The sequence below is a fragment of the Centropristis striata genome, chromosome 3 (genome assembly GCF_030273125.1).
Source record: "Centropristis striata isolate RG_2023a ecotype Rhode Island chromosome 3, C.striata_1.0, whole genome shotgun sequence".
Classification (NCBI taxonomy): Eukaryota; Metazoa; Chordata; class Actinopteri; order Perciformes; family Serranidae; genus Centropristis; species Centropristis striata.
The window spans coordinates 44,639,204-44,662,613 of record NC_081519.1 but is presented as its reverse complement, the minus strand read 5'-3'; the positions used below and the strand labels follow the sequence as shown (position 1 = coordinate 44,662,613).

The following is a 23,410-nucleotide window of genomic DNA, read 5'->3' as shown; positions in this document are numbered from 1 at the left end:
CATACGATTTTTATTTAATTTTTATTTAATAAATGAATGACATTGATGTGTTTTTTATTTGAAATTTGATTTTGCATGTCTGCACTATTTAGTTATATATTGTATGTTTATAAGCGTTGCTGGTTCCATATTTAATGTTAAAGCAAAACATGTTTGGTAGATATTAAAAGGTTTATTTGTTCAATGTTGGCCCGCGATTTTATTCAAGTTTTACATTTTGGCCCATTGTGTATTTGAGTTTGACACCGCTGCTTTAGGCCAACCAGTCTGCGCTAAGAACCAAAGGGGAGGGGCTTTATAGACTTACAGCTTTTATGTAATGCTGTGATGGACATTTTTCACTGTTCTGTGGCATTTTGTAGACCAAAAGAATAATCAGATAATCAAGGAAATAGTCGTCAGAATAATGGAAAATGATAAATAATGGTTAGTTGCAGCTCTGGTTGGCAGCGTGGTGGGTTGTTGTTGTTGTTGTTGTTGTTGTTAGGTATAAATGACAGCTGACAGAGTATTTAGTGACACTAAAGCTGGTGTCACTGTGCAGGTGCATTGTGGGAAACGTTGTGGGTACCTCTGAAGCTGTCCTCTTTGACTGCTGTCAGTCTGTTCTCACTGATCTTCAGCTCCTGCAGGGAGGAGGGCAGGTCCTCCGGGATGGTCTCTAGAAGGTTCCCGTCCAGGTAGAGACGCTTCAACATCCTCAGACCCTGAGACACACACACACACACACACACACACACACACACACACAGGTACTGGTGATAGTGGGAAGTGGACTCTTTGTACCACTAATATTTAATCCAGAAGTTCCTGTCCAGTTCTCTCTTCTGTCTGGTTTCACATCAAAATTACAAGAAAAACAGGCTTTAAATATTTCCCTCTCTGGGTAATGTATGAGTTTCACTTTCTGAAGTGATTGACAAAAAATCTAGAACTTTTTCATGATATTCTAATTTTTTTAGATGTACCTGTGTAAAAAAAAGACACAAAATGACCAAAAATAGATGCAAAAATGACCAAAAAAAGACACAAAAATGATCAAAAATAGATGCAAAAAACAACCATAAAAGACACAAAATGACCAAAAAAATACATAAAATGACCAAAAAGAGACATAAATTTACCAAAGAGACCCAAAATACCATCTGTGGACTCACATATTCAACTGATTTAAACGTAGGCTCATTTTTATATATTTATGAAACTCATTTTCAAGCTTAAAGTAACACTGACTGATTAGTTTCTTGTCTTGTTGGTAAATATGACACGTGGAGCCATCATATCACATTCTACCGTTTCTATTTTCTGTCTGGTTGATCAGATGATCAATATGTCTGATTGATCAATATGTCTGATTTACAGGCTCTGGTCGCCTCTAGAGAAACACTAGAATCAAGTGGCCGGCAGTTGGCTGGTGTAGGGTTTTATTGTGAAGGGCTGGAGTCATTTAGTGTCTTACTTTGAAGGCTTTAGCATCGATGGCAGCAGAGGTGAGTTTGTTCTTCTTCAGGTTGATCCACTCCAGGTTGGGGATCCCGTTGAAGGCTTCAGCTGGGATGCTGCTGATGCTGTTTCCTGCAGGAGAGGAACAAGAGGAAACAGTCTGCTGACTGTCTGCTTCTGTTGCCTTGTTTTATATTTATTTGCATCATTTGTTCCCAGATGCAGTCTGTAGGATTGGCTTCCAGTCATTTTTAAACAAAATCCACTCTAGGTCTTACAAATCTGGTACTGAATCTTGAAAAAGATATTTTAAATCTCAATGGGACTTCCTGGTTAATTAAAGGAACACTCCACCGTTTTTTCATATTAAAACATGTTATTGGGTCAAGTAAGACGAGTTGATACAGACCTCTTGCGTCTCAATGCGTGCACTCAATCACCCTGGCGCGCGGCGCCACTTGGCTAGCACTTAGCTTAGCCCAGTTCATTCATTAGGATCCAAACAGATGGACAGTTAGAAGCGACCAAACTCCTCCACGTTTTCCCTATTTAAATAAAGCTACACGAGTAGTTAAACCACCAAGTATGGCAACACAAAATAAAACGTGGCGCTTTTCTAAGCGGATAAAAAGGAGAACTATAATGTATGGCGGAATAGCACTTGGGAGCACTTCGCCTCGGCGCAGTAATATCATCACTCCTGAGGGGAGAAGATTTTTCAGGAGTGATGATATTACTGCGCCGACCATACTTGGTGGTTTAACTACTCGTGTAGCTGTATTTAAATAGGGAAAACGTGGAGGAGTTTGGTCGCTTCTAACTGTCCATCTGTTTGGATCCTAATGAATGAACTGGGCTAAGCTAAGTGCTAGCCAAGTGGCGCCGCGCGCCAGGGCGATTGAGTGCACGCATTGAGACGCAAGAGGTCTGTATCAACTCGTCTTACTTGACCCAATAACATGTTTTAATATGAAAAAACGGTGGAGTGTTCCTTTAAAGTTTAAATTATTCTTATTATTATTTTTAAAACACTAGTGCCGTGTGTTAGAGCGTCAGGTTTTATATTTGTGACTCACCCTCCAGACTCAGAGACTTGAGCTCGGGGATGGACAGAGGAGGGAAGTAGCTCAGTCTGACGTTGTCACATGTCAGAGTGACGTCAGAGATGTCGCAGCCTGGAGGGAGGCCTCCTCCTCTCTCCTCCTCCAGGATCACCACCTTCCTCTCCTCCTCCTCCTCCTCCTCTTCCTCCTCCACCTCCGTCTCAGCAGGAGGTCTTGGGATGGGAACAGGGATCAAGTCTGGTTCTTCTGGTTCTTCTGGTTCTTTTGGCGGCATCTTAAAGACATCTCCTCTCAGCCACACCTCCTCCTCCACCTCCTCCTCGTACTCCTCCTCTTCCTCCTCCACCAGAGCCAGTAGTTCCTCCCTCAGCTTCTCCTCCTGACTTCTCCTCTCCTCCTCTAGCTTCCTTTCCTTCTCCCTAGCTTCTCTCTCTTCCTCCTCCCTCCGCTTCCTGTCTTCCTCCTCCTGTTTCCTCTTCTCCTCCTGCCTCCTCCTCTCCTCCTCTATCTGCCTCCTCCACTCCTCCTCCTCCTTCTCCACCTGCAGCCTCAGAGCCTCCTCCTCCTCCCTCCTCCTCTGCTCAACGATCTTCCTCTGTTTGTCCGCCTGCTCCTTCCTCTGCTTCCTCCTCTTCCTCCTCGCCTCGTCCTTCTTCCTCAGGCGCTCCTCCTCCTCGCGGTGCTCCTCCTCCTCCCTCCAGAGGATCCTCTGGATCTCCTCCTGGCTCAGCGGGGTCAGAGACTCTCCGGGGTCGTTGGGAACTGGGGAGTCACCAGAGAGGTCAAGGTCTGGGGGGCGGGGTCAGGTGACGAGGGGCAGCCAATCAGAGAGCAGGATGTGGCCCGGAGGAAAGGAAAGGAAAGGTGACGGTAGAGAAGGAAGGAAGGAAGGAAGGAAGGGGAGGGAGGGAGGGAGGAAGGGATGGAGATGGGACAGGAGAAGAAGAATGGGAGGAAAAGTAGGAAAAAATAAAGACCGCTTAAAGAGAATGATACGGTGGGGACGGAAGGAGGACAGACAGACAGACGGCTCTGTGTTAGTGTTGTGGACAGGTAGACAGACAGACAGGTAGACAGACAGGTAGACAGGTAGACCAGCTTGTTGTAGCTACAGAGCAGACGGCTGCTGTAGACCAGTCTGGACCAGATCCCATTAACTAGTCTAGTCTGAACACAGTCAGGTACACTGTAAAAAAATGTCTGTGGATTTTACGGAGAAAAACTGCTAAACCATGACAGTAAAAGACTAAGGGGTTAACATCCCCTCTGGCTCTGCAGCTGGGACAGACTGCTGCAGGAGGACTGTACCCCTTCAACTCCAGCCCCCGCGGGTCTTTAAAAAGAGCCTCCGGCCCCCGCGGCTCGTTAAGAAGAGCCTCCGGCCCCCGCGGCTCGTTAAGAAGAGTAAGAACGAGTCTCCAAAAGTCTCCAATAACACCAGTAAAAAGTCTCTGGATTTGTCTCCAGTCGCTTTTTTCGAAAAATAGTCTCTAAGGGGGTCTGAAAAGTTGCAAAATATAGTAACAAAGTAGCTAAGTTGGCAACACTGCTTCACCGGCTTTTACAAATGTTGCGTGTTGTTGTGGCGTCCAGTACTACGTCACATTCTGCTTAGTGTTCGCTGGTTATTTATTTATTCAGGCAGCTACATGAAACCTGAACTCTGCGTCGCCCCCTGGTGGTTGGTGGACTACTGGGGTAGAAAGTGTTGATTAGATCTGCAGGAGAGACGCATTTTAAAATGGAAATATCACCGACGATCAGGTTAATTTAATCGTGGCGGCCAAAATCGTGTTCAAGATTAAAATCTGATTAATTGTGCAGCTCTACGTTGTTAATCCGAGAGCAGATTGAGATCAGAGATGACCTCCGTGTCACTTGGTGAGAATAAAACAGCTCTTAGTGTTTTTACCATCACAGTTAACTCCATAAACACAGCAGACACAGTGAACTGATGCAGATACGAACATGTTTCTATAGTTATCGCTCTAACATTCATGCTGTATTCTAGATAGATCTACACACAGTGATTAAAAGTCATATACAAAATGACTTTGTGAGGTTTTCTCCTCCTGCACCTCCATACATGCATACTGAGACGGTGCAGTGTATGACTGAGCTAGAGTTACTTACTGTCAATTCAACTACTGCAGTTTTTACCCCACAATCATTTCACAGACACTAAAGGATGAATGCACAGTGAAGGGATGGGAAACTGACAGGAGCGTTAATGTATATGGACACATTCAATATTTAGAAATACTTAGCTTGAAACAAGTAGAATAATAGGTAACACTTTAAATTAGGGAACACATATTCAACAATAATTAGTTGCTTATTAGCATGCAAATAAGTAACATATTAGCTCTTAATGAGTCATTATTCAGTAGTTATTAATGCCTTATTCTGCATGGCCTTATTATACAACCAGTAAGACATTAACTAAGAGTTTTCCCTCAATAAACTCAGAATTATTGCTTGAGAAGGTGTTTGCTATTTGTCGTTTCCATGGTTTCGTTCACCGATATGTAGAGATTATAAAATCCAGACAAAGTAAAGCATATTAAGATCATAACTCATATACAACAACTTCCTTACTTGCTACTAATAATCAATATTGACTAATTAAGAATCAATATGTTACTTATTTGCATGCTAATAACAACTAATTAATGTTGAATATGTGTACCTTAATATAAAGTGTTACCGAATTATAGTTTCACTGATTTGTTTCTGTTCACACATCTCACACTAATATGATAACACATAATATATATTTTACTTCAAATGTGCATCCAGTCTTTATTTAGGTTGAATTGACAATGAGGTGAAACCATCTTGGACATGTTGTAAACAACATGTGGCATACAGACAATAATAAAAGCTTCACAACATGTGTGTTAAACTAACCCAAAATGTGCTAAGCACATTTCTTTAAAGCCATGATGGGAACAGGAAGCAACATGTCAAGGCCTCAGAGATGGAAACGGTTTCATTTAAATGATTCCAGGATACAAATGAGTATAATATAACAACCGAGTTTAAATCTACTTTTTGATTTTTTTTTAAAAGAAGCTGTTGGAAAGTTGAGGGTAGAACCAATTATGATTACAAATATAAAACTAAAGCTGCAAGCAGCGATGAACGGCCTGAGCAGAGTGGCCAGGTCCACCTATCGTTGAAGGGGCGAGGTAATCAAGGACGCTCTGCTGAGTACGACTTTATGAAATATTGTTATGTAGAACTGTTCAGTGATGGACCATCATCATACATGACAAGTTTGAGGCAGATTGGACAATGTATAGTCAAGTTATACAGTTTTATGCCAAAACGGCATATTTTGCCGCCATGCCACGCCCCCCTTAGTGTGACGGTCATCAAAGCTTTTAATAACTTGTGATTCAAAAGGCCTTTTGATGGTACTGAACCAATCCGAAGTCGATCGGATTAAATCTGTAGGAGGAGTTTGCTAAAGAATGCGCGGTGGAAATGGCAAAAAAAACGCCTAAAACGCCATTTTCGATCCAAGATGGCCGACTTCCTGTTCGTTTTTGGGTATGGCTTCTTGAGACTTTTTGGTGCGTCTTCACATGATACGTGTATGGACCAAATTTCGCGTCTCTACGCCAAACCTGTTTTAGGGGCTCATTTCTAGGGGGCGCTAGTAGGTCAAGAAACGTCTAAAACGCCATTTTCGATCCAAGATGGCCGACTTCCTGTTCGTTCTTGGGTATGTCTTCTTGAGACTTTTTGGTGCATCTTCCCATGATACATGGATGTACCAAATTTCATGTCTCTACAACAAAACCTGTTTTAGGGGGTTAATTCTAGGGGGCGCTAGTAGGTCAAAAAACATCTAAAATGCCATTTTTGATCCAAGATGGCCGACTTCCTGTTAATTTTTGGGTATGGGCTCTTGAGACTTTTTGGTGCGTCTTCCCATGATACATGTATGTACCAAATTTCATCTCTCTGCGACAAAATTGTTTTAGGGGCTCAATTCTAGGGGGCGCTAGTAGGTCATTTAGCCACGCCCATTTCTGAAACCAATGAAATACGAACATTTTTGACGGGATTTAATTTTCTCCCAACTTTGGTGAGTTTTGGAATATGACAAAGCCCTCAAAAACGCGATTTATTTGCCGTTATAATAATAAACGAATCAATTTCAACAGGGTCCTCGTACTGTCGGTGCTCGGGCCCTAATAAGTTTCCTGTCAAACTTAACGTTGACTGAAACCCTTCGAATGTTGTCCCTGCTGGTCAGAAACATTGCTCCTCTCTGTTGCCTGTTGATGTTGCACCATGGCGTCCACATGTTGTCTCTACCTGGCTCCATGCAGGCGGGGCAGCACTCCCCGGGGGGGGTGAAGGGGAAGTGGCAGTGCACCCTGGGACAGGTGACCTCATCACAGACCACCTGTCCTCCAGTACACAGACAGGTGACACAGGGCTCTGGGGACCAGACGGCCTGCTGGAACATGGTCAGTCCCTGGAACTCACACTGGCCCTGCTTACCTGGAGCAACACACACAACAGGCGGGCAGTCATGTTAGTGAAAGATCTAAATATAAGCCAGGAAAAGTCTTTATTAATGCCAGTAGTTCTTCTTTTTGAGTCGCCACCCCCAATTTAACATGCATGTTGTCCGCGACCCCGCTCACTTTATATTTTATTGTTTCTTTTAATCTAAGTCCTTTGCTATCAGTCTAAAGATCCATTCTGACCTCCTGAGTGTGTAACAGTCAGCTTCAAGCCAGAGACTCCTTGGAAAGGAACAACTTGATACTTTGGGATTTGTCAGAAAAGACACAAAATTACCCAAAAAAGAATCAAATTGACCACAAAATGACACAAAATTATCAAAAAAAGACACAAAATTACCAAAAAATTACATAAAATTAAGCAAAAAATGACTCAAATTGACCCCCAAATGACAAAAAAATGACCAAAAAGACACAAAATGACCAAATAAGACACAAATTGACCACAAAATGATGGAAAAAAAAGACACAAAATGACCCAAAAAAGACACAAAATGACCAAAAAAAGGAAACAAAATGACCAAAAAAAGATACAAAATTACAAAAAAAGACACAAAATGACTAAAAAAGACACAAAATGACCAAAAAAAGACACAAAATGACAAAAAAAAGACACAAAATGACCAAAAAGACACAAAATGACCCAAAAAAGAAACAAAATGACCAAAAAGACACAAATGACAAAAAAAAGACACAAAATGACCAAAAAAAGGAAACAAAATGACCAAAAAAAGACACAAAATTACAAAAAAAGACACAAAATGACCCAAAAAAGAAACAAAATGACAAAAAAAAGACTCAAAATGACCAAAAAGACGAAAACACTGACTTCCAAAATGATTTGGCGACCCCCAAAAATCATCTCGCGACCCCGATTGGGGTCAGGACCCCCAGGTTGAGAATAGCTGGTCTAAGCTAACATGCTAACCCTCCTCCTCCTCCTGCTCCTCCTCCTCCTCCTCCTGCTCCTCCTCCTCCTGCTGCTGCTGCAGTAATTGCTGTGTGTGGTGTAATGTGAAGCCTGTAGTTGAGCAGACGGAGCAGACGAAGCAGTGATTTGTCGTGTTTGTGCTGCATTAAGCTGAGAGCTGCTGCTGTCTGACTCACTGAGAGACCCAACCACTGATAGAGAGACTCACTCTGTCATCTGTCTGTCTAATGCTAGTCTCTCTGTAGTCTATAGCAGCTACAGAGGTAGTTAGGAGTCTCTCTGCTGCCTGCAGCACTCATACTTTAGAGCTTTTCTTTTCTCTCTAAACATCCTCTGGATGTCTTATTGTCTGCTCCAGTCTTTAAATACCACATCAGACTGGTGAGGCTCCATCATCTGGAGTCTGGAGCAGGTTTTCTTCTGTTTTACTCACAGAGAAACAGGTAGTGGATTCAGCAATTATCAGAACTGATGTCAGTTTATATAAGAGAAACACCACGCGCTGCCTTCAGTGGTTTGGTTTGTTGTTGTTTGTTTGTTTTCTTTGCGGGAGTCATAGAAATTCCCACATCTAATTTGTTTGATATACTATGGTTGACTGATAAGAAAATAAATAAATAATAATATATATTTATTTGCCATTAAGTGGCTATATATAGAGATAAATCTCTTATTTGAAGTGATGAGTACCAGGGTTTGGGTCTGGATAATTTACATTAAAACTGAGACACATAATAACAAACAATCACTGAGTAATGCACCATGAAAAACTGATGTTTTAACTCTATGGAGTCTTGGACTATTTGGTCCATTTTTGAATTCTTTTCATGTCTTTTTTGGTCATTTTGTGTCTATTGTGTCTTTTTAGTTATTTTGTGTCTTTTTTTGTCATTTTGTGTCTTTTGTGTCTTGTTTTAGTTATTTTGTGTCTTTTTTGTCATTTTGTGTCTATTGTGTCTTTTTCTAGTCATTTTGTGTCTTTTTTTGACGTCATGAAGAAGTCGTGCTCCGGCGCTTTCGTGGACTCCAGAGAGTTAAAGTAAAAGCACTGAATTCATATTTGTTTGTAGAATCTATATAGATGATTGAAATAATAATTACAGGGCCAAAAAATCTCTTTTTTTATCAGTGTATGCACCTCATGCAGTGGCACTTTCAATTTCATTATATAGTTGCCTATTAAATGACAATAAAGGCTATTTACTTTAATTTGATTTGATTATAATTAAAGGGCACTGTGAGACAGCAGAGCTCTGCTAAGCCATGCTGCTGTATCTTGTAATGTTGATCAAAGTGATAAATAATTTGTGTATCGGTCCAGATTGATTCAGATCTAGACCAGGATTCAGAGTGTTCTTCCTCCTCCCTTCACCAAGTTTAATGAAGGTCAGGCGTGTAGTTTCTCTCTAATCCTGCTGACAAACAGACACACTGCAGCAGAGCAGACCTCCAGGCAGAGAGGGAGGATCGTTGTCTGTTTGATATCTGTGACTTTGTGTTTCTGTGAACTGAGTCTGGATGTTACAACCAGAGACATGTGTTTAATGAGTTCACATCCCAAAGAGACAGAACAGAAACCCCCTGCAGCTCCAGCAGCCTCCCTTCTAATTACATCATGCTGACTTCATAGTTTTAACTGACGCTCCTACGTGGCTCTGAGCTCTCCGTCTTGTTTTCTGACGAGATGTTTTCCCACACATGGGTTTCCATCTGTTGGAATGTGATGATTTGTCATTAAATGACTCAGCTGTAATAATAACAGGCCTCTCTCTCTCTAAACCTGTCCTCTTTTCATCCTGTAAACCAGTTTATTGTTGCACTATTAACATTTTATTGACTAGAAAGCTGTTGTGTAATAAACCACTTAGACGTTTTAAATGCCAGTCTATATTTCAATCCAACAATTCAAATTTAAATGATATGAAACAGAAAAAAAACAATCAATTCTTACACTAGAGTCGTTGGAAACATCAGATATTTGACCTTCTTACTTAAAAAATTATTAAAACTCTTGATCAAAGTTGTTGCAGATAATTTCCTGTCAATAGACTTTACTGATTGATCAACTTAGCATCAAACATGAGGTTTAAAATGTAAATAATGGATCTGAGGTGGACATATTGATGTTAAACCCAAAGTATAAAAGAGAAGGTTTGCTCCAGTGTTTCCTTGGACTTCACTTCAACTATAGAAAAGTTCAGGATGTTGATAGAAAGTTACCGTACCTTTTTAAAAGCGCTACAAAAAATCAAATGTATTATTATTATTATACTTTTTCAAAGACTTACTTTTACTTTGAAAATATATTTACAAACCCCTTTTTTCATTTAATAAACAAGCTGACATTCTTAAACATTAACTGGAAGAATAATACGTCAAAATATCTGATACTTGATGCTGCAAACACAAAATGAAATGGGTTCGATAACCAGCCCTGGTGGACTCCACTTCAACTATATAAAAGCCACGAGAAACATATAAATTAGTTCATTTTCAAACCGCAATGGTTGGAAATGAAAGGTTGAGAAGTGCTGCGGTAGCCTGTGATCCTGCTGGTTTCCATGTTACTTTACACAGAAACATACAAACTGAGACAAATTAACTTGTTGAATTGTTTTGAAAATGGCCCAAATTCACTACAAAAAACATGAAGCTCACCAAGTATTTTCTTATTTTATCTATCAATAGTATCTTAATTATCTTGTTTTGAGTATAATTTACCTACTGACCATAGCTTTATGTGCTTATTTTAACAACTTGTGTCTTTGTGTAACTAAAATGAGTTTAACTTGTTTTATCTTCATTGTGAGGCTCAAAATAAGGTTAGCGGCTCCATTCCGACATTATTTCTCTTGTTTTGTCCAACAATGGCTCTTTTTTTAATAAAGATTGCAAACTCCTGCCTTAAACTGAGAAATTAAGAAGGATATCTTCCCTATTTTTGAAATGATATATATTATATAATGAACATAATGTATAAATAAATAAATAAATAATAATAAAATAAATAAATAAATCCATAACAACATAATGTTATGGATCTATTTTGTAGGTGTGGTCCACAGAATCGTGTATTCTGGTTTGACTATTTTTCTTTTGTCATCTTTTCTGTCTTTTTGACTCGGTGGAGGTATAATCTGGTTTGTTCATCACATTTCAGTTGTATTAGGATGTGGAATCTTTTTTTCTATGAAGTCACATATGGACATGTATTTTGGTTTGTTTCTTACATTATTATTCCTGTATTGGGTTAGGGTTAGGTGATAGGGTAAAAGGGGGTCATCAGAAATTTCCGATTTGGGAAAAAATGTAATTTGCTAAGAACTTTTGATAGAAAGGTTGTAGGTGGTCAAACTTGGTGTCTATCCCCCGATTTCATGTATAAGGAACATGTAGACACCAAGTATACGTTTAAGTTTGTGGGAGGTACCGTTCAAAAGTTATTGCTAATAACTTTTGGAAGGAAACCCGTTTTGCCACATGCTCTGGCTCAGGCTATTTCTTAAAATCTTGTTAATTCCCTCATATGATAAAAACACTCCTTTTATAATTAAAAATATGTTTAAAATAAACCAATAAAATAGTAATAAAAACAGTAAACAGATGATATAAAAAATAAATAAAATGAGCAACCATGTATTGTTTTTTTGGTGTGAGAAGTGGATAAACTCTGCCGTTCTGCAATCAGGTCTTTGTAATACTCAGGATATTATTTTATATTCTATTATTTCTATTTTCTAATTGCTTTCCATTATTTGTATGCTACTTCATTTATAATTGTCCTCCTGATAAATATAATATTTTTATGTTGTTTTTTGCTTCACCAGAGGGAGCGTTGGGTGTCACCAACAGGGTTAGGTTTCCAGAAGTAACACTTCATAATTTCACTAATTCATTTCATAATAATTTCAATCATAATTTAAATATTTTATTCAACCGTATAAAGCCTGATCAGGTCATCTGTAGTAGTTTTTGGTCTTGGTAACCTGGGATAAGTCTGTTTCTAGTCTCTAGTCTCACTGACCTGGGATAAGTCTGTTTCTAGTCTCTAGTCTCACTGACCTGGGATAACGTTGTAGCTGGAGTGCTGTTCTTGTATGTTCTTGCTCTTGTAAGAATCCAGGAACAAAGGTCCTTGGTTCTCTAGAGGCCCTGCTGGTGTGCTGGGACCAGGAACCAGTCTGATCTTTAGCGGTCTAGAGCGCCCCGCTCTGGCCCGAACATGACCTGCAACACATCAACATATCAGCTTTTATCTGCATTTATCTTAAAAGCTTTAAAAGGCAGACAGACAGGTTTATAGTTCTGTTTTAGCCAAATGAAAAGAAAACCTGTCACTTCATATGAGATCAGTAAAAGTGGCATTGAAAATATATAAAAATACACAAAAAGATTTCAAGTATTCACATGTGATGAAAGCAGTAGGGGGCCCAGTACGCTCCCCTGTGGGACTCCACATATTAACGGTTTCTCTGATTAGAGGTTTTTACATCAGAACTCTGAAACATAACAAGATGAAAACCTGTTGAACCCACTAAGAGTTAATTACTTTTTAAATGCTGCATCAAATCACTGCGTCCAGACCAAGGTTATAATAGTTTTGGGTTTTTCAGTAGTTTTAGTTTTAATTTTGTTGTGATTATTTGTTTTTTTTAAATTCAGTTCGTTTTAATGAGTTTTTAGAGTGTGTTTGCTAGTTTTAATTAGTTTTTATTTTTTGGAAAATGCTTAGTTTTAGTTTGGTTTTTATTAGTTAAACAATAAAGTCACAATAAAGTTTGTCAATTTTTTTCTTTAAATTTGTCACTTTTTTCTCGTAAATTCGTCACTTTTTTCTTGTAAATTTGTCACTTTTTTCTTGTAAATTTGAGATTTTTTTTTTAATCAGTTGTAGTTGTGTTGTAATGGGGTATTTGTTGGGTCCAGATTCAATAAGGTCACAATAAATGTTTCCTTTATTTCCTTTGTCTGATCCATCTCAGCCCCAATAAGTTTATTAAGTCATAAAACCAGATAGATGAAATAGATTTCATATCAACCAAAAAGGTTTACGGATGAAAAAAGTTGACAAAGACCAAAACGAAGGACATTTTCATTATAATTTTAGTTAGTTTTGGAACCACAAAATACAGTTTCAGTTAGTTATTGTTTTTTTAAAACCCTCATTTTCATTTTTATTTCAGTTAAAAAAAATGTTCTATTTTTCGTTATTTCGTTAGTTTTCGTTAACGATAATAACTTTGTTCCAGAGTCTGTTGGCCAACAAATCGCTCCAATGTTAACTGATGCTAAAACACCATTTTCCTGGACCTTTCTGTACTGGACACACAGATTAGAGCCATTTTTCCATCATATTTCAGTGTTTTTCTTTAGTCTTACCCTGTCCGTCCCTCTTCCTCTTCCCCCGGCGGATCTCAGCGCCCTTGTTGCGAGTTCTGGTCCTGGTGTTGACGTCTGAGACGCTCAGGACCACCAGCAGCCACAAACTGGCTGCCACCAGCCACCACCTCATCCCTGCAGAGCAAAACGAGCCAGGATCAGGATCAGGATCAGGATCAGAATCAGACCAGGAACATTTACTTACACTGCAGAAAAGGTGTGTTATCTAAAAACCAGATCAAACAGTAAATCTGAGGGAAATGATCTTGCTGCATGGAAACATAATTTACCTTGACAAGATTTATTACATTAAGATTATTAAATCTAGAAATAAGCATGTTGAACACTTAAAATAATAAATGAACTCTTAAACCAGATAAAGTAAAGCTGCCAGCAGTGATGAACTGGCCCGAGCAGAGTGACCTGATGATTATTTGGTTCTTTTTGTCTTTTTTTTGTGTGTTTTTTTTTTCCTTCAATGTCTTTTTTGTGATTTTACATCTTTTGTTTCTTTTTTGGTCCCTTTATGTCTTTTTGTGTATGGTTCGTGTCTTTCTTGGTCTTTTGTGTCTTTTTTGGTCTTTAAGTGTCTTTTTAGTGTTTTTGGGGGTCATTTTTGTCTTTTTTTTTGTCTTTTTTGTGTCTTTTTTTGGTCTTTTTTGTGTCTTTTTTGTCTTTTTTTGGTCATTTCGTGTCTTTTTTGTGTCTTATTTTTTTGTGGGTTTTTTTGTCTTTTTGTGTGTCTTTTTTGGTCTTTTGTGTCTTTTTTTGGTCATGTTTTGTCTTTTTTCCATCGTCTTTTGGTCACAAAATGACCAAAAAATACAAAAAATGTACAAACCAGATAAAGTAAAGCTGCCAGCAGTGATGAACTGGCCCGAGCAGAGTGACCTGATGATTATTTGGTTCTTAGCAAGATACAAATCTGGTCTTAAGAGTTCATTTCTTATTTTAAGTGTTCAACATGCTTATTTCTAGATTTAATAATCTTAATTTAATAAATCTTGTCAAGGTAAATTATCTGTCCATGCAGCAAGATCATTTCCCTCAGATTTACTGTTTGATCTGGTTTTTAGACCTTTTTTACAGTGTACTTCAGGATATTGATAGAAAGTTCCCGTTCCTTTTTAAAGCGCTACAAAAAATCAAATGTATTATTATTATTATTATTATACTTTTTCAAAGCCTTACTTTTACTTTGAAAATAAAGGCATATTTTTACAAACCCCTTTTTTCATTTAATAAACAAGCTGACATTGTTAAACATTAATTGGAAGAATAATACGTCATAAAATATCTGATACTTGATGCTGCAAACACAAAATGAAATGGGTTCGATAACCAGCCCTGGTGGACTCCACTTCAACTATATAAAAGCCACGAGAAACATATAAATTAGTTCATTTTCAAACCGCAATGGTTGGAAATGAAAAGTTCAGAAGTGCTGCGGTAGCCTGTGATCTGTTTATTTACGACAATAAACCGTTATGTCTAAAGTTTGAGTCCAACAATGAACTTTTATATCCTCTCTCTCTCTCTCTCTCTCTCTCTCTCTCTCTCTCTCTCTCTCTCTCTTTCTCCCCCTATTTTTTCAACCAACTCTCAAAAAAAGCACAAAATCTTAAAGGGTAACAATTGTTTTTGTCATTAAAATGTCAGAATTTACAGACACCAGAAGCTAAAATAACTGGAATCAAACCAACAGATCTAATAATAATAATAATCATTGTCCTAAATGTCTGATGGTTTCAATGATCACACAAGTTTTCAATGGTCCCAAATGGTAGATAACGCAAAAATGAGAGACATGAGTTTGTGATTAAATTGGATTATTTGAACAGTTTTAACCATCCTAAACTAAATGTTTTCATCTTAAAAGCACATGCACTCCTCTGTAAGTAGTAGTAGAGTACTAAAATTAAGATTTCAAGTAAATTAGACGGATTAGTGCCAACAAAACCTGAAGAAACCAATAAACTGCTATTGTTGTGATGGATTCTTCTCCAAAACTGCAGAAAATAAAGACATGAAGAGGTTTTTACCTGCAGCAGCGTCTCAGACAGAAAGAGCTGTCAGTGGTGAGTCTGGCCTCATATAGCCCTGCTGGGGTCCTAATGGCTGGTTCCCTATGTGTGTGTGTGTGTGTGTGTGTGTGTGTGTGTGTGTGTGTGTGTGTGTGTGTGTGTGTGTGTGTGTGTGTGTGTGTGTGTGTAATGACTAGTCTACACACTGCTGTCTGTCCTGTCATTATTAAAGCAGAGATCTGACTAACACACACCTTCACACACCTGATAGTTGCAGCAGATTGGACTCGTTCTCTGTATCGGCCTCAATAACAGTAATAAATGTGCTGTCGCTGTGCCCCAGTGCATGATGGGAGCTGGTAATCATAACAGGCTCTGATTTGTCCGGATGGTGCCCAAACAAGCCTGAATCTCCACATAGAGACGTTTAGTTTTTGGTAGTCTGAAACCTTTTTTTCATCTGTAAACCTTTTTGGTTGATATGAAATCTGTTTCATCTATCTGGTTTTATGATTTAATAAACTTATTGGGGCTGAGATGGATCAGACAAAGGAAATAAAGGAAACATTTATTGTGACCTCGAGTCCTCAAATGAAATGAAAGCAGAAGAACTAATCCACATCAGACTGTGATAGCTGGTCAGGGGTCAGGTCCTGGTGCTGATATCAGCCTTTAATTATGATCTTTAACTGTGATCCAGATCCAGTCTCACTCCTCTTATTACTGTTATTACATCTATACAATATAACTCTCAGTCATTGTCTTGTTTTCACTGACTTATCACTAGTTGTGTTTACATTTTGCCTGAGAAAACCAAGGTGTGTGACCCGGCCGACACAGATGGATTTATTATTAGGGCCTCGGGGCAATCTCCCCAGCACTGGTCCCTACTGGTCCCTGCTGGTCCCTGCTGGTCCCTACTGGTCCCTACTGGTCCCTACTGGTCCCTACTGGTCCCATCCAGCAATATCTGTAGGGACCAGTGCTGCACTACTGTTATACTGTGGATTTCTTCTTCTTCCTCTTCCGGACGCAATTTCGTCCCGCTACTAGTCCTACAACTTGAAGAGTTGCAGGACAAATTATATATCAAAATGTGCGGTTTGATCGGGATCGGTGTGCTATTACTTTTCTCTACGGAATACTGCCCAAAATTTTGCATTGAAATGAATGGGACGGCCGGAAAAAAAATGAGCGAAAAAGAACAATAATTAGAGATTTTTAAACGTCTACTTCTCCGGCATAATTTCACCTAGAGACTCCATTTAAACTTTAAACAGTAGACACAAGTCTTGTGTATCGGTGTATTAATCCATGTTTCGATAGGTCATATAGTTTTTTATCAATCCCTGTTCAATGACCATGATCATTTTTGGAGAAATTCTGAGATTATAATGGGTGTGTATTGCACGGAATGTTCGTGTCACAGTGTGTGACATCATCACCAGAGTGTAGAGGGAGAGAAAAAACTGTCAAAAAATAAATTTTAAAACTGCGCTCTAGGCCGCAAATTCCACTCTACAGAAATAATTTATACATAGAAACGTAGGAAAATTAGTCTTCTCCCTCACAATCCTCTGGTAAAGCTGTCAGAGTTATAGTTTGGGCGTAGGACGCACAGATGATCCACCAACACCACCAACAGCCTCATTGGCTCCCAATGAGTGTAGAGGGAGAGAAAAAACTGTCAAAAAAAGCTGCAGTTAATTCTGTTGATTGATCTGATTGCCTTTGATCTTTGATGTGATTACAGTTACAGATACACACACACACATTTTGAGGTTAAAGGTCATAGGTTGCTGTATAAATAAATACTTGTAAAGGAATGCTTGTTGTAGGTGTGCTCCTTGTATATTATATAGTATCATAACATTACTAGTATTAATTGTTATAAATCTCTGAAGAATCTCATCATAGTGTACACACACCGGCAGTAGTGGCCCTTTCACTATTTACCCAGAGGACATTTTCTTAGTTGTTAGTTGCAGCACTAATTGTGACAATTGTGAATCATTTTGCTGTGTTTGTTAGTCACACAATGGAAATGTTCGTCTTCTATGATGAGTTGTATTGTGAGATTTTTTAGGACTTTACATGTTTCATAAATTAACACTCAAAAATGGTGCACGATATAGTAATGAGGTTCAGGTTAGTTTGACAAGATGACAAGTGTAAATGTGGCCTAAGATAAATGAGTATCTCCAACATAATTTAAATCTCTATCACAGTTCAACAAGGATTCACTTGTTATTATATAAAACTACCAAAGCTCCCACAACAACAGCACACATATTACACATCGACCCGCCCACGCTCTCTTTAATGGATCACATTTCCTTTGAGATGAAGACAAACTAAAGTGTGCAGCTCCACAGACTGGAGCTGTGAGACCCTCCCACCTGAAGCCCTGACCAATCAGAAACCAGAACTCAGACAAAGAGAGAGAGAAACTGGAGGGAGGGGATAGAAATGGAAAATATTTAGCAGCTGAGTTTCTGGATGAGCAGGCTCAGACGGAGAGACTTCCAGCAGGGAAAGAAAAGATAAAAATAACCTGCAGGCTGTTAGTGTGATTTAATGAAACCCAGACAGTTTCACATTGAGTTCTGTTTGCTTCCTTCAGTATTTCACTTAGTAACTGAGCTTAAAAATGCTCCAAAACTCCACTTTAAGACAGTAAATTACATTTTCTGCACACTAATGAAACGGCTCCACCAGCACTTCATCTGTCTTCTTTATCTTTTTGTTAGACAGTTGTGAAAAATGCTTCTCCCAGATTCTTTAAAAGTGTTAAGATCAACTCTTACAGTGTTAATTTGGGTATTCTGATTTTACTGTGTGGTTAAACTCGACTATGTTCAGTTCAGCTGTTATTTTTCCAGAATCTGTAACACTGTCCGGCTTTTCTTTTCTAGTTTCTGTCATAAGCCTTAAAAACTGGAAGTTAGTTGGTTTGTTCTTCAATTTTATTCTTTTTTTAAGTATCGGTTTTCCTGCAGTGCAAAAAACTGTTGTTTGGTGTAGTAATAGTAGTTGTGGTTGTCCTCTGAACATGTCTTGAATATGATATGTGTATATATATATATATATATATATATATATATATATATATATACATGTGTGTATATATATATATGTATATTAGGGCTGCACAATTAATCGAATTTTAATCGCGATCACGATTTTGGCCGCCACAACAACACGCAACATTTGTAAAAGCCGGTGGGCAACTTAGCAACTTTGTTGCTATATTTAGCGACTTTTCAGAACCCCTTAGAGACTGTTTTTCGAAAAAAGCGACTGGAGACAAATCCAGAGACTTTTTCTGGTGTTATTGGAGACTTTTGGAGACTCGTTCTTACTCTTCTTAACGAGCCGCGGGGTCCGGAGGCTCTTCTTAACGAGCCACGGGGGCTAGAGGCTCTTCTTAACGAGCCGCGGGGGCCGGAGGCTCTTCTTAACGAACCGTGGGGGCCGGAGGCTCTTCTTAACGAGCCGCGGGGGCCGGAGGATCTTCTTAACGAGCCGCGGGGGCCGGAGGCTCTTCTTAAAGAGCCACGGGGGCCGGAGGCTCTTCTTAACGAGCCGCGGGGGCCGGAGGCTCTTCTTAAAGAGCCACGGGGGCTAGAGGCTCTTCTTAACGAGCTGCGGGGGCCGGAGGCTCTTCTTAACAAGCCGCGGGGGCTGGAGGCTCTTCTTAACGAGCCGCGGGGGCTGGAGGCTCTTCTTAACGAGCCGCGGGGGCTGGAGGCTCTTCTTAACACCAGAAAAAGTCTCTGGATTTGTCTCCAGTCGCTTTCTTGAAAAATAGTCTCTAAGGGGGTCTGACAAGTCGGTACATATAGCAACAAAGTCACTAAGTTGCCAACACTGCTTCACCGGCTTTTACAAATGTTGCGTGTTGTTGTGGCGTCCAGTACTACGTCACATCCTGCTTAGTGTTCTATCCAATCAGCAACCAGGCTGTTTACAGGGAGAAACACGGCCAGACAAAAGCTCCAGACGGCTCATATCCAGATTAGAGACGTTTCAGCGAGTGAGACCGCCTCGTTCCAGGTAGTGTCCAGCTATTACCTGGTAGTGGAAACAGCCCTAAAGCTAAAGAATCTGGTTCCTTCAGGTCTCTGCTGCTGCAGCTCAGTTTAATGGACGAGTCCTGGTCCGGTTTGGTTGAAAACTCTGGAAGTTACAAGAACAAGCTTTTTGTTTTTTTATTTTCTTTTGTTCCATGAAGACGATAATCTACAGAAACTGGAACAACTGTTTACAAACCATAACCAGACAGACAGACAGACAGACAGACAGACAGACAGACAGACATTAAGTCTTTAACTTTACCAGCAGTTTGAAGGCGTCTGCAGGACTTGAGGCCAAATTCTTCCTCCTCTTTCCTCCTCCTCTGGTTCTGCAGGAGATCCAGGAGGTGTATTTGTGTGTCTCTGTGTGTGTGTGTGTGTGTGTGTGTGTGTCTGTGTGTGTGTGTGTCTCTGTGTGATGATACTGTTAGTGTGTCTTTATTTCTGTGTAGTCGTTGTGTGGAGCAGCAGCTAACAGAGCTGAGAGGGGAAGCCAGGCTTCTTACTGCTGCTGGACAGAAAGAGAGAGAGAGAGAGGGTGAGACAGAGAGAGAGAGAGAGTAATAAACAGACAGAGAGAGAGACAGGGAGAGGGTGAGACGGGTCCCACATCTGTCTGTGTGTCTCTTGGAGGACTCGGCCAACAGGATATCAGAGAACGACTCCAGTTAAATCTGCTGCACAGTGAAAAGGACAGAAAGAGGAGGAGGTTTATTAAATATGGAACATGAAGTTGTTCAGTGTGGTTGTGGAGTTAACAGGAAGCTGTCACCACCAGGTGGAGAAAGGTCAGAGGTCACAGAACAACAAACATTCAACACTTTAATGTCGAATAGAAAGAATTCATGTAGAAAAAACACAAAACTCAGACTGAAGAAAAGTCCAAAAGAGACTCGAAGCCCAAACTAAAGGAGTGTAAAAGTCATCTGGATTATGAAATGAGAGAACAAGATGAGAAAGAGTTTGTGTGAAATAATAATAAGAGGAAATCCAGACACAAAGCTGGAGGTTTATTTCACTCTGACGTTGTAAAAGAATTAAAACAAAACCACAACATCACCACAACAATGACTGTCATATAAATAAAACAGATGTTTCAGGAATCATTTTATAAGCATTTAATGACAAACCTCTGGTTCGTTTATATATTGTGTTTAATAATTAGAAATGATTTCCAGAAGGATGTTTATTTATTTCACCTCAGCCACAGTGAGCTGCTCCATTAAAAGCTCAATTAAAAACTCAATTAAAAGCTGAATTAAAGTCTCAGTAACACCTGAGGAGCTGCTGCTCCACTTTAACAACCGTCTGACACTTAAAACGAGCTTTGGTGTGTTTTTAGTTTTATATGTGACGATCAGTGATTTCTGATCCAAACACTTAGTAGAAAAAGGATTTAATTCTCTTTCTCTCAGCTCTTTAACACCAACATTCACTCCACTTGTACCAGAAAGTTCAAAAGAAAAAAACAAGTTGATTAAAGTGTCTCAGCTCGTCTGTAAGAAAAGCTGCAGATATTTAACTTCATCAGACCGTTTTCAGATTTACCACCTCAGACTTCTGTAATTGTCATGTTTGCTGGTTAAGAAAACTAATATTCATGACTTTAAATATTGTTATAAACCTGCTGGTCACTTTGTTTCCAGCAGAATATCTGTAATCTGTCAGTTTAATCCTCTGGAATCCATCTATTTATATTTTCCTTACATTAACATAACTTTATTCATCCATCATGTACAGACATGATGAGAAAACCCGTTTTGACACAATATCTCTTTTATGTCTGTAATAATGATAAACTTTATTTGACTTTTCATACAAGAAATACAGCACAAATTTTATTTTTTTATATGTAAACCAGTAGACAATATTATTTATTTAGGGCCACGGGGCAATGGGAGCACTGGTCCCATCCAGCAATATCTGTAGGGAACAATGAGGGAAAAAGAACAATAATTGGAGATTTTTAAACGTCTACTTCTCCGGCATAATTTCACCTAGAGACTCCATTTAAACTTTAAACAGTAGACACAAGTCTTGTGTATCGGTGTATTAATCCACGTTTCGATAGGTCATATAGTTTTTTATCAATCCCTGTTCAATGACCATGATCATTTTTGGAGAAATTCTGAGATTATAATGGGTGTGTATTGCACGGAATGTTCGTGTCACAGTGTGTGACATCATCGCCAGAGTGTAGAGGGAGAGAAAAATCTGTCAAAAAATAAATTTTAAAACTGCGCTCCAGGCCGCAAATTCCACTCTACAGAAATAATTTATACATAGAAACGTAGGAAAATTAGTCTTCTCCCTCACAATCCTCTGGTAAAGCTGTCAGAGTTATAGTTTGGGCGTAGGACGCACAGATGATCCACCAACACCACCAACAGCCTCATTGGCTCCCATATTAAAAACGCAGGAAGATTTCTGAAAAAGGGAGATGTAACAGTTTTTTTAGATCGCTCTAACAAAGCTATTTCTTCATTTTTCTTCACAAAAAACATATGTAGACGTTCAGGAAGAACTCAGGACGCTCAAAGTGAAGTCGGATCAATGATAGGTATTATGGTTTTGCCAAAAATGCTTTCTGTTCGAGGCCAGAAATTCCAGTCTGTCCACCTCTGGCTGCTGTCACTGTTCCAGAAGATGTTAATTTCCGTTGATTGCTCGTCTCTGATTGGTCGACCGCAAAGCCTTTGATGCTTTGATGTGATCACAGTTACAGATACACATGTTTCACACACACACACACACATTTTGAGGTTAAAGGTCATAGGTTGCTGTATAAATAAATACTTGTAAAGGAATGCTTGTTGTAGGTGTGCTCCTTGTATATTATATAGTATCATAACATTACTAGTATTAATTGTTATAAATCTCTGAAGAATCTCATCATAGTGTACACACACCGGCAGAGTAAATTTTCTAGTTATAGTATATAATACTAATATATATGTATAGTAAATAATTTCTTAGTTCTTCTGAATTTTTGTGTAGAAATAGTGAAACATGTTTTTATAACTTTATAAGACTCATTCAAATATACAACATCAATTTAAAAAAAGTTGTGACACTGAAATAAAGTAATAAAAACATAAGCAATGATTTACAAATCCTACATTCGTTTAAATACAGTACAAAGACAGAAACTATGTACTAAACTATATCACTATATATTATATTATATAACTATATAATGCTCAAACTGGGAAACTTTGGTTCTAAACGTGAACATTTTTATTGCTGCTCGTGTTATTTTCTTGTATTTCAGATTCCTGGAAGCTTCAAACTTATTTTGATCAAAATCAGAAAGTAAATAAAATCAAATCAAGATGAAAAACTGAACAAACATCAAACAAATAAAAACAATGTGAGAGAAATAACAACAAGCTGCTCATTAAAAACCAATAAAACAATAAAGACCTGGTTCTAGTTCTGGTCCAGTCTGGACTGTTTCATAGAGGAGAAACACACACACACACACACACACACACAGACTTTTGTACTTCTGTCTTTGTGAGGTTATAATAGTTTGGGATTTTTCATGAGTTTGAATTTTAATTTTGTTGTGAATTTTTGTTTTCAAATTCAGTTAGTTTGAATGAGTTTTTAGAGTGAGTTAACTAGTTTTAGTTTAGTATTTATTTATTTTAAATGCTTTAGTTTTAGTTTAGTTTTTATTAGTTTTAGTTTTTTGTAATGGGGTATTTGTTGGGTGGGAGATTAAAAGAGGTCACAGTAAATGTTTCCTTTATTTCCTTTGTCTGATCCATCTTCATTATATATGAAAAAAATGACCAAAAAAGACACAAAATTACCAAAAAAAAAGACACAAAATTACTAAAAAAGACACAAAATGATGTCTTTGTCATTTTGTTGACAAAGAGGAAAACGAAGGACATTTTCACTATAATTTTATTTAGTTTTGTAACCACACCATACAGTTTCA

The 23,410-nt window shown here is 38.7% G+C and overlaps 2 protein-coding genes across 2 annotated transcripts in view; one reads left to right on the top strand and one right to left on the bottom strand.

The window, feature by feature from the left end:
* ecm2 (extracellular matrix protein 2, female organ and adipocyte specific) overlaps positions 1–19,813 on the bottom strand; it is a 31,168-nt gene extending 11,355 nt beyond the window's left edge. Inside the window, exons 1-7 of the mRNA XM_059329886.1 lie at positions 19,724–19,813; positions 13,362–13,496; positions 12,045–12,209; positions 6,837–7,025; positions 2,520–3,296; positions 1,460–1,575; positions 572–707 (exon numbers count right to left, since the gene is read on the bottom strand). Of these exons, the coding sequence (XP_059185869.1) occupies positions 572–707; positions 1,460–1,575; positions 2,520–3,296; positions 6,837–7,025; positions 12,045–12,209; positions 13,362–13,494 (1,516 nt within the window). The 5' untranslated portion in view covers positions 13,495–13,496; positions 19,724–19,813. The remainder of the gene's footprint in view (positions 1–571; positions 708–1,459; positions 1,576–2,519; positions 3,297–6,836; positions 7,026–12,044; positions 12,210–13,361; positions 13,497–19,723) is intronic.
* cenpp (centromere protein P) overlaps positions 1–23,410 on the top strand; it is a 161,318-nt gene that overhangs the window by 132,001 nt on the left and 5,907 nt on the right. The gene's annotated exons all lie outside the window — the stretch shown is intronic.